The 12,226-nt window shown below is 40.9% G+C and overlaps 1 protein-coding gene across 3 annotated transcripts in view; it reads left to right on the forward strand.

Moving 5' to 3' along the window:
- The window catches only part of gng12b (guanine nucleotide binding protein (G protein), gamma 12b), a 39,116-nt gene extending 30,696 nt beyond the window's left edge, over positions 1-8,420 (forward strand). For all 3 annotated transcript variants that reach the window (XM_032572804.1, XM_032572803.1, XM_032572805.1), the window contains 2 exons: positions 5,559-5,682; positions 5,958-8,420. In XM_032572804.1, coding sequence (XP_032428695.1) covers positions 5,590-5,682; positions 5,958-6,083 — 219 coding nt within the window. In that variant the 5' untranslated portion in view covers positions 5,559-5,589 and the 3' untranslated portion in view covers positions 6,084-8,420. The remainder of the gene's footprint in view (positions 1-5,558; positions 5,683-5,957) is intronic.
- Positions 8,421-12,226: the final 3,806 nt, after the last annotated feature.

A 12,226-nucleotide genomic window follows, 5' to 3' on the forward strand; every position in this document is an offset into this window, starting at 1 on the left:
AGAACATGGTTCTAAATGGTACTGACTCACTGGGGCTCAATGCAAAAGCACACACACCACTTTTCAAATTTCTGTCCTTAAAGCAAGAGTAAAAAAAATGCTGTCTTTATTTTTAGATGGTACTTTTTGTCAGTATGTTGCTAAACACCAATAAAACATATTCAGGTTTGTGGTTTTAATGTAACAAAAGGTGGAGAACTCCAACAAATACAAATACGTTCACAGGGCTCTGTGAAAACCTGTGACTCAAAAATCTCCATGTTATTCATCTGGAATTATTTTGGACCACAGACATTACGTCTTTCTGTCAGAAAGTTGCAGAAGCAAAGTCATTAAGTCTGGAGCGCTGCAGATGTTCCTCTTCCTGTTAAACTCCTGTGTGAGAAAAGCTACAAAACCATGTTCCCCGTCTGTCAGGGAGACTTTCTGTGAGACAGAAACATTAGTGGACCTGCAAGTAGCACTAACACAACAGAGACACAACGCCCAGCTGCAGTGCAGGCTGAGTCTCCCAGCAACACAGGCAAGCAAAGGGTTAGGGGAGGGACCACTTTCAGTCAAAACTATTCAAAATCTTTGGCGTCTTTTTTTTTTTTTTTTTTTTAAGAAACATGGTGTTAAATAGAAACCATAGAGACAGTATAGCTTAGCATTGAATGTGCAGGAAACAGCCAGCTCAGCTCCTGAACCCTCATAAAGTCAGGACCTTCTGTTCTTTTTTGTTTGTTATTTTTTATTTTGTTTGTTTTTTTGCAGAATTATTTGAGGTGTTTTCTTTAATTCCCAAAACAGATATTATGCATCATGCACGGGGACGACGGTCAGGACAATGCAATGCATCAGGATGGTGTGTGTGTGTTAATGTGTGTGTTAGAAACCTGCAGGGTTTCAGTAGGACCGAACAGCACTGTGATGCCAGAGGGGCCTCACTAGCTAGCTACATGTGATATACCAACCAGTCCTGCTGTGTGCAAACCCTGTTCACCTTTTCACTAAGTGTAGACAATGTCTGGCCTGAGGGGAGGAGTGATCACTGTCAATGTAATTAGCCTACAAAGGTCCCTTCCTCCTGCTGCGGCCCAGAAAAGAACATTTAGTACCTTACAGACCTCTGCTCATAACTCAAAGAGGGAAATTATCAGTGAACTTGTGTCTTTTTTTTGTTTTGTTACATATTTGCACCAAACACTATTGTTCCAGAGATGATGATATTGATCCTAAACTCAGAGGAAGAGCTAATTCAGAAATAAAGTTATTGTTTCGATCAAACTTACATCGTTACCATCACACATTCAATCATGTTTTGCTGCAAAAACACAAAACTTTCCAAGTATTGTTTGTCTAGTTTCACGTACAAATATTTTACTAGACTTGAAATAAGACCAAATTAACTTACAGGTAACTTTTTCAGCAAGATACAGGAGCTCGTTTTAAGTCAATAATTTCTTTATATTGATTAAAAAAGTTCTGGTTCCACTGGGACATTATTTCACTTAGAACAAGACATTTGTCCCATGTTATAAGTGAAATAAGTCAGTGGAACTTTTTCAGCAATAATAAGGAATTATTAATTAATAATAAGGAATTATTAATTAATAATGACTTGTTGACTTTACATGTCATGTATGTGTTGTCATAAAAGCGGTTTCTGCATCGCTGTCAGTTCTGACTGACTCATACTTATCTATATATCGCAGTTCAAAAAGATTGTGCCATTCAAGAAACATAACAGACATTAAAAGAAAAGTCCCTGATAAAAGAAAATCTGTTTAATTTGGTCAATCAAATGCAAGGCAAGCAGGAATTTCTTTAGATTAGGCTGGAGGGAAGCTGGAGTTCCTTCCACCTTCAGATGGGTCCAATGTGACCTGGTGTACTGCAACTGTACAAACTTTACATCTACTATTTTTGATTTCAAAGAACTGCAGCAGGTTACAGTAAAAATCAACTTCATGATGTCATTGTCAATGTGATAATGCATATAGATGTATGTAATGTAGATGCATTCAATTTTATTTTTCAGGACATTCAAAGATCCTCGGGACTCTCGTGGGAACATAAACACGTCTTTGCTGCTCTGTATTTAAAGCAAGTGAGGCTTGTTCTTGTCTCGTACTTCCCACAAAATATGTCATTTCTTCATTCCTCCATCTCTTTTTGATCCAAAGTAACTCCTTTGCTGCCCTTGATGTCATATGGTCTTGAGTCATATATTTTCCCTTACATGCAGTCAGACTGTAGGGTCCCACAGTTGGTGGCGCTGCTGCCTGGCAGCAAGAAAGTCCTGGGTTTTAATCCCAGTCTGGGGTCTTTCTGCATGGAGTTTTCATTGTTCTTCTTGTGTACTTCCTCCCACAGTCCAAAAACATGACTGTTAGGTTAATTGGTTACTCTGGATTGTCCTCAATTATAAGTTTTCATGGTTTATTGGCCTGTGTGGGGGACTCTTGACCAGTCCACGGTGTAAACAACGCCTCTCTCACAATAACCTCCTGGAGATAGACACCAACCCATCCACAACTCAGCAAGGCGAAGCAGGTATGGATATAGATGGACAGTCGGACGGACGGATGGATGGATTAATGGACAGTTGGATGGATGGATGAACGGTCGGATGGATGGACAGTTGGATGGATGGATGGATGGATGGATGGATGGATATGAAGATTAACTCCCATTATCTGCTGCCAGAGTTGGGTGGGCTCTGCACCAACTCTGGCCTTTTTTGGACATTCAGAAGTCTTTTTCATTGACGCTCAACAATTACCTTCACGGTCCAGGAAAATCCATAAAACTGATCTCCCAGATGGGATATTTTTAGCAACAATTTCATCACACATGCGGACAGATTTGATGCAATGTGACAATTGCTGCCAGATTTCCTTTGGAAGTAACTTCTGTGGTTCAGCACATATGCTCCCATTCTACAACAGCCAGCCTAATTAGCTGTAGACCTGTTGCGGCAAATTAAGCTAGCTTGGAAAACCAGCTAGCTGGTTTGCAGACTATAGTGGATTTTTGCACTTTCTGCTGAACTTTGCAACAGGATGTTGCTGATTTGTTTCTCTGAATGAAGCCTGTTGGAATGGGGAAAAGTCTCAATGAGGCAGGATGGTGTTTCCAAAAGTACAACATCTGGAAAACATTGCTGCTGCTGCTTCTGCTGCTGCTATATTTATCAATATCCTTTGCTATTCTACCTTCTAAACATAGAGAGCATAGACGCACATATGACTTAATCCAGTGGTTCCCTGAGATTTTCTGGGCCCCCCTATGGATTACAATAAAATCCCCCCCCAAAAAAGAAAAAAGCATCAACTGGGCACACACACCGTGTGCCAGTTCCCCAGTTTATGTCCCTTAGACATAAACCTATACACATATCTTGTTTTCAAACTCCACTAAAGTTTATTTCACACTTCAGGTTGCAACAAAAACACACTACAAACCATCTTTACAGTGAAACACTTTAGTGTAACTGTGCCCCCCCCCCCCCCCCTTAGGGGGCGCACCCCACACTTTGGGAGCCACTGACTTAATTTTCCAGAGCACATTTGTTTGCACACATCATCTTGTGAAAAAAAAGGATTAGTGTCAGTGGTGATCCCACAGTGCTGGGGTTAGTCGTGGAACTTTCTGGTGTGTGTGCGCGTGTGTGTGTGTCAGCAGCCGGCGTCACGCAGTGCGGATGCACGGCCCAGCTCTGACGCAGCTCACCCTCTCACAGCCGCTCACTCCTAGCTGCTGCTGCTGCTGTTGTGTGTTTAAACCCTACAGCTGTGTTGACACGAGAGGCACGCCATGGAACAAAGAGTCCAAAGGTCAAGAAAGCAAAACGTACAACAACAGACTGAGCGAGTGTTTGCACATTGAACAAGTGTAATGTTGCCTGTGATTTTCAAATGCTGGGAGGCTCGACCTAAAGGCGTGTGCTTTAAAACTACTACCCGCTATTGATAGCTGCAGCAGAACTCATTTCTCTGTTTCCCTGGTAACTCCTCTGTGGGAAGCTTCTATTTTTAAACCCACCACCCCATATTTAATCATTTATGCTTTTGCAGGGTGACTGGCGATCCAGTTTCCTGTGGAGGAAGCGGAAGGGCAGTGGGTGAGGGGAGAGGAGTTGGGATTAGAGGGATGCGTGGTCTCGTCTCCTCTCTGTAGTTGGTCCTGCAGTTTCCCATGTTTCATCTGATTTGCATTTCAGCCGGTCGCCCCCTCACCCCCCACCCCCTACTCCTCCATGACATCCGGCATCAGAGCACAAGGCAAGCACCACATGTCACCATGCTGCGTCGCACAGTTTTCTTCATTTGTTCCAAGAACATGAGCTTCAAGTGATCAGAACTGAGCCACTCTGGGTTTCTAATCCATTGCTTAAATGTGCACCATGTCCCATTGTAACAGTAAAAACACTTTGTTCTGTTCCTCTTGCATTAGCCTTCAAAGTTGTTGCCTTAGAGGCTAATGCAAAGGAACAACTTTGCATTGTCTTACATGTTCCAGGAAGCAGTTGGAACATGCTTCCTGGGCCTTACCTATCTCGGCCTCCAGGTAGGTAAGGCCCTCCGGACTGGAGACATCAGACTTTTGCTCAAACTCTGGTTCCGCTCTGAGTTCTGCTCTGCAGTTGGCTTGAATGACGTGTTGAATCCAGGAACTGTGCAGCCTCTTCTGCTAGCAGTACAGGCAGTGACGTAATGAGCCGGTAAAGACACACCATTGCATCCTGGAAGTGGAAATTGTGAAACAGGAGCCTGGTAGGTTGGGTCAGAGCTTCTACGCATATTGAGTCAACTCAACATTAAGTCGACAGTCTTTTCTCAGAAGTTGCACAGGCAGTGACATAAAAGGTCCATTCCGCTTCAACAAATGAGCAGCTTTACGTCTCATATTCATGACACTGACTCTTTATTCATCAGTGTGTGAATGAATTTGGGGTCATCTGGACTTGACAAACTACTGTACAAGTACTGACCATGTAGTATTTTACTATTATATGTATTAATTGCCTGTTTCTCTCTGCCTGAAGCACTTATTTCATTGCAGAAGAATAAACCTGCAATATACTTTTTGTTTCTAATCAACTACTTTTCGCTTGTTTTATATAAATCTGTTCACCAAAACCAGTCTCCTGCTCTCAGCATCATGTCTACTGTTGTTTCTTACAAGATGCTCTTGTTTACACCAGAGGCTGATATTGTGACCTTAGCTGCACATGGGACGAATCGAGCAATGCAAAGAAGAAGACCTTGGTTTCTAAATGAAGTTGTTTGCTAGACGATAACGCTGATTATCGTATCAAATCATACTTTGCTGGCCTAGTTGCTGCTTTTATTGTCTATCTAATAAAGCACCTGGAGCCACGGCTTTTTTTTTTTCCTTCAGCAGTTTGACCTTTTGTTGTTTCTTTAATCCTCCCAGGAACATCATGTTGTCAGTCAATGTTTAAACAGCCTAATTCCGCCGTGGCTTTGTTGGCTTACCCTGTGTAAATATCATCTGTATGCCTTGTCTAATTAATGTCCAGTTAACAAGTACATCTCTCTGTACTACAGGTCCACGCAGAGTCATTGTCTGAAAGCGGAGATGTCTTCCAAAACGCCAAGCTCCAGTAGCGTCGCGCAGGCCAGGCGGACAGTGCAGCAGCTGAGGAGGGAAGCTCGCATCGACAGGATAAAAGTGAGTCCATATTGAGAATTAGTCACACATATCTGCTCTATCCACTTAGGACTCAAGGTGTCTTTGTTTTTTCCTACACATAATCAGAAATGTTTAGGATTTGTTTGTATTCTGTGTCCTCTTCTCCCTACTTCACACTTGTGCTCTACTTTGCATTGGGTCGGTCAAATAAAGTCCCAAAAAGCAACTTTGGAGTTGAATGTAACAAAATGTGAAAAGGCTCAGTGTGAATGTTTTTTTTAAGGCGGTGTGGATTGATTGGTGTGTTTGTGCAGGTGTCCAAGGCTTCATCAGACCTGATGCGCTACTGTGGAGAGCATGCCAAGAACGACCCTCTCCTTATGGGCATCCCAACCTCAGAGAACCCCTTCAAAGAAAAGAAACCTTGCACTGTTTTGTAGCTGAATACCCAAACTGTTGCTTTTCTACACTCTTATGTAACATGGCTGTTAGTAGTTTGAACAAACTTGCCTAAAAGCCTCGGTGGTGGTTGACTTTTTTTCACATTTACCTTTTTTTTTCCAGATTATAAGTTGCAGGGTTTTTTTTTAATAGTTTGTCTGATTCTGCATCTTATAGCCCAGTGTGACTTGTGTATGATTTTTTTCTCTTTTATTTCTCTTCTAGTATTTTTTGACTGATGCGTCAAATGTTAATTCATACTGACAGACATGAACCAAGGCTAGGCTTGCAGCTGTGAGGAAGGGAAGGTGACCAGACCTGGAGGAACAAGTGTGTTGCCTCAACAACCTGTTCCTGTGAATGGTGTAGTTACATCTCTATGCCCTGAATGTTGCCAAGGAGATTAACATGTGACTTTGCAGGCAGGTCTTCTTGGTGCAACAGCTTCATTGAACGCAACCGCCTCTCTCCAGGCGTCTCCGCTCCGCTGCGCACTTCACCGCCTATGGCAGGATAATCTGACGAGGTGGCACGGATCGTCAGAACATTGGCAGAGTCGTTTCTGACCACCTGATTTACGGCACGAACGTTGGTGTGTCAGAAACTGCCAGCAGACTACCAGGCTAAAGTCCACCGGTTCTGTGAGTTTGTTAAAAAACAACTGGAACCTTTCATCAACATGGATGAGGTCAACCTTATACTACAAGGCAACTTGCAGTCCGGAAAACATGGTACTCTTTAAATAAAAGTAAAACCAAAGAACAGGCAGAAGTCAGAAATTTTTAGGTCTAGGTATAATCTGCATGTTAGCCCAGTGGTGGCTTCACATTTCCTCTGTGGCAGCAAACGCCTGATGAATAATTACCACATCTTACCAAAACAAGACCCTTAACTCGTTGGGTCAATCTGATAAAAAAGCCTTTACCTCTTAATTTCATCATGCCTGCTTGAGGAAGGAGGGAGTTTGTGCTCTACTGATAAGGACCATTCAAGATAATGACGTCCTGTCAGTGGGCCAGCAGGCTGCTGCCCATTACTGCATGACAAATGGAGACGGTGAAGCTCTGTTGCTGGTGACGGCCAGCTGTTGCCTCAGGCAGCCATGGACTAACAATCGCAAGTAGAGATCATGCTTGGTGTTGTCCATTTATAGGTCGCTCCAAACAGCAGTGTCCATGTGTGTTCCATAGAGAACATGGATTCATTCCTTAGTTTATAGATTTGTAAAAGAAAAAAAAAACAACAACATGTTCTACGACAGGCGGATGTTAAATCGTCACAAGGATAAAAGAGAGCAGATTTCCTGGAATACGCTCAGCCTTCTGCTTTTCTGTTGAAAGTCTTGCCGTGTTGCAGCCTAAAAGAAGCACACCCACATATCAATATACTGCTGTATACAGAAATACTGCAAACAATTGGAATAAAAGCCCATTTATTCATAAACTTTGTCTTTAAGTGAAACATTATATAGATTAACTACACTCAGACAAATGTTTGTTAATTACGATGATTTTCCACTCACAGCTAATGAAAGCGAGACATTTAAAATTAAAATATTACATCAGACAGATAAAAAATATATTTGCAAAAACAGCGAGAAAGTGTAGGTTTAGTACCTGCTTATTTTCAAAAGCTACTTTTAATCTGACAAACGAGACACATCTTTAAAAATATTCACATTTACTGAAAATGCCTTTAGGAAACACAGCTGGACTTTTCTTTGACCGTATTTCAAACATCTCACTGATGCTGAACAGACTCATTATCAGTTCAGCTCAGTTTTAATATGAACTCCGAGAGAAGCAGGGCAACCAGAAAAAACTCCTTTTTTTCTTTTTAATTTTTTCTTTTGTTACTATTCGTTATGTCCTAAAGTAAAACACAACCCTGCTGGGTAATTTGAATAAAAACTGCGGTTCTGATTTTTGTTTCCAGCAGCATATTCCTATTTATGGGAGTTTTCCTGCCATTATTTTGGCTCTTTTCTTTTATACATTTTAAATCTCCTTTGTGAGACACTGGTGGGTTACTGGACTGTGAAAGCTGGATTTAAGATGACCGTTATACTTAGAGACATTCTGTGCTCTTAATCTCCTTAACTGTTTCAATTAATCTTTAATTTGTTTGCTGTTACAGTTTTACTTTTGCCAGAGTCTTATTCCCGAAGCCAGACAGCTTCAACTCTGAGAGCTACATTTGTTTTAGTCACATAAGTGCTTTAGGCTAATAGTGTGAATAATGAAGGCTTTAAGTGAGTAGTTTGCTTTTCACTGTGTAATGGATTATTGCTTATTTGTGTCAATAAACAGTGCTGAGAAGAAGTATTTGCCCCATTACGGATTTCTCCTGTTTTGGATTTTTTATTTTTTTTTGTCATGCTTAAACGATTCATGTCATCACTCTAAAATCAGACTAAAATAACATGGGAGAACACGGAAATTTGTTGTCAAAAGATGATTTTAGTTATTAAGGGTATAATCTATCTAAAACAACCTGGCCCTATTGGAAAAATCAACTAGTAAATTTTGAGTTAAACTTGTTTGAAAAGCTGAAGTTGGCTGAAAGGTCTGAGAGAGCAACAACTGTGATTCTGAGTTGAACTTTGTGGAAGGTACTTCTTTTTGGAGAAAAAGAAAATCTGCTCATCTGTTCATGATCGTAAGCTCAAGTTGCTGAAGTTGCCATGGCTACGTGGCAAGTTAATCATCACCACAGCAAGTCTACCTCTAAATGGCTTTGAAAAAAGATTAGATTTTGGAGGAGTCTAGCCAAAGTAAGGACAATAGTTCAGTGGAGATACTGTGGAATGACTCTAACGAGGCCATTAGAAAAAGTGATTGAATTAAAAGAATCTTGTAACGAACAGCTGATCAGACTTTCACCACAGGAACGTAAAAGACCCGTTGGTAGTTTTTGTAAACACTGATGGCAGTTGTTGCTGCCCAGCGTGACACTCTAAAGGTTTCTAAAGGTTTCTAAAAACACATTTTGACTTTTTAGGATATCTTTGTCTTATGCTCAAATATTTTTTATAATATGAACTATTCAAGTTAGGCAAAAAAGGAAAAGAAAGGAAATATGTGGACCAAAACCTTTTCATGGCACTGTAGACCATAAATACATTGTCTTCTATCTTTCTCTGTCTGCAGAGTACATGTGTCCATATATTGTTGCACATGCTCTCTTGGTTCTCCATCATCTACTTTACTGGACTGTACTGACTGATTCAGTTATTTTAGGATTTCTTTAATAACCCAGTTAATTTCATCTAGTCATGTGTCCTCATTTTTTTTTTTTTTTGATGAGCATAATTCTTCTTTAGTGTTTAGACAAATGTATGACCATATAGCTGTGTTGGCTTTTTTTTCTATTTTTAATAAAATCCCAGTGGAAGACATTTTTGTTGAACTGGATTGTCTGAAATCAACACAGCGGTAAAATCCTAGCCAAAGGTTTTGGAGAGACACAAAAACCTTCTGAAATCTTTCTGTTTTAGCAGCACAACGTGTCCAACTGCTTTCAACAGTCCAGGTACAATCCGGTCAGTTTTCTAGGATGATGGAGCGCCATGTCACAAGGCTTCAGGGATAAAAATGGCTCAAAGGGTGAAGCGTGGGACCTGTGGTCAGGAAACTCCCCAGATCTTCTCGAGAAGTGCATCTTATTGGAAGTTCTCCAAAAGCCGAAGTTGGCACATAGTGCAACTTCAGGCAATAATAAGATATGAATAAGTCATCATCACATGGGATTTAAATGAGACGCTGATATGCAGCATGCAGGAGCAAATCACACAAGATAAAGGAGAAAAGATACTGAGTCTAATTGGCCTTTAAAAAACTTGATGATTTGCTAATATGAAACTACTGGAGTTGTAAAGTAACACGCTACATTTACTCCGTTACATTTACTTGAGTAACGTTTTAGGTGAAAAACATGAACTTTTGGGAGTACTTTTGCTGGGCTGTACTTTTGACTTTTGCTTGAGTAAAATTTTTATGACGTATTGCTTCTCTCACTTGAGTCAAATCTCCGGGTTCTCTGCCACTGTGGCCAACTTCACAGAATGAAGACCAAGCTTGCTTTAACCAAACATTCACTTTGCACAGACACTTGTTAAAGTTTCATCAGTTTTATGTTGAAAGAAACAGATTTTGATTTTTTTTTTCTTTTACCTGATTTTTATATATTTATGTCTTGATCTTTAAAATATCAAAATTTCCATATAACTTTACATAACTTTATATTTTGGTTTGATAATTGATGTTTTGATCAGTGACTCTGTCATGAACTGTTGTGGTGAAAGCGGTGAGGGAAACGCAGCAGACAAGTTTAATGATGAAAATGGGCTTAAACAATTCCAAAAGTCCAAAAAACCTGGCAGCACAGTTGAACGGAAGGCTAGGGCTCAGCACTGGTAGCAACAGGCTACACGCATGGACAAGAACGCATTGACAAGGACCCGACAACACACAGAGACACAGGTGAGACTAAATACACAGGAGGCAATCAGGGAACGAGAAACACCTGGGAGCAATCAAGGGGAAGACAGGACAACACAGAGACTCAGAGACACAGGAAACTCAAAATAAACACACAGAAAAACACAGAACATGACAGACTCAGTACTTGAGTCGCCTTTCCAGCCTTTATACAGTTACTTGAGTCATTCCTTGGAAGACTAATTTTTTACTTGAGTAAAAACATGTTGAGGTAGTTCTACTCTTACTTGAGTACCATTGTTGGGTTCTCTGCCCACCTCTGGAAACTACTACACACTTTTAAATGCTTTGGTCGAAAATTGCTGCCTCGTTATCTTGCTTTCCATTGATTTCTGGAGCATCCTACATTTCTGAACTTATTGTCATAAAGTCTTCCTTTCACCAAAAAAAACCCAAAACTTATAGTTTCATTCTCTAAAAAACTTAAAGATTCAAATAGAACTTAGTTGGAATGATAAACTTCCTGCTTTTATTGTTGAATTGAATGTATTATAATTGAATAAAAAATCATTTGAAGAATTAAATTAAATTCAAATGTGATATGAAGTAGAAAGCTAGCACTGCACATTACCCTAAATATACAACTCCAAAAAGTGGCAGATATTTTGGGGTGCAAATGCTTGTGCAGCACATGAACCACACAGTGTTTATTGTACTTTACTTCTTGAACATCATGTATATATACCTTTTTCAAATCAATAGCCATGATCTACTTGGGCAAATAGATTTCAGAAGGGCACTTTCCAGTCCAGAGGGAAAAGGGCATGTAACATTTATCTGCACGTGTTTTCACAGTGAAACACGGTGGAGGCGGCAGCATGCTCTGGAGATGCTTGTTGTTAGCATAAAAAATACAAATAGAAAGATCAAAAAATAAAAATCAAACTGTTAGAGGCAGCAAAAGACTAAAGCGGAGGCTCACCTATCCTAAATGTACAGCGAGAGCTGCAATGAGACGGTCTAGTCCAAGCCTAGAACTGAACTCAATGGAGAATCTGCGGTAGGATCTGAAATGACTGTTCAGTCACGACCTCCATCCAACCCGACTGACCTGACCTTGAGCTCAGTTCATCAGGGCGGAAACGTTTCTGCCCTGATGCTTGATTAAAATGGTGGTGAGGCGGCGATCAGCCACAGATCCCTGAGTTCAAACAGGTGGGAGAGCCGACAAGGTCAGGTGGACAAACATGTTTGCTCTAATTTCCCATCCTGAGTGTTTATGTGCCCTGAGCCATGCGCTGCTTGTTATGCAATCCTCCCCCCTCCTTCCTCTTCCCCTCACCAGCTCCTCAGGTGTGAGGTTACACTTACAACCAGGTCAAGCCGTATTCTGTGCCCCACATCAATGCAATCCCTCCTCCAATCAGATGCTGAGGTTGGGTGTGTGTGAACTGGATTTTATGCGTTGTTGTGTATGCATGCTGTGGTAAGCTAATAATCCACTGTCTCCAGCATGTCACCTACTTGTTCCTCTGTGGCCACTCCTCTGACTAACAGGAAGGCATTCTGTGTGTGTGGGGGTGTGTGTGTGTGTGTGTGCGTGTGTGTGTGTGTGTGTTTTTCTCTTGTCAGCTTCCGTATGTCCTCTCAGTCAACAAATGCTGGTATTTCTGGAACGACTGTCGTATTTCTCTAGAAGTATC

This window comes from Xiphophorus hellerii, chromosome 9 (genome assembly GCF_003331165.1).
Source record: "Xiphophorus hellerii strain 12219 chromosome 9, Xiphophorus_hellerii-4.1, whole genome shotgun sequence".
In the NCBI taxonomy this organism is placed as follows: domain Eukaryota; kingdom Metazoa; phylum Chordata; class Actinopteri; order Cyprinodontiformes; family Poeciliidae; genus Xiphophorus; species Xiphophorus hellerii.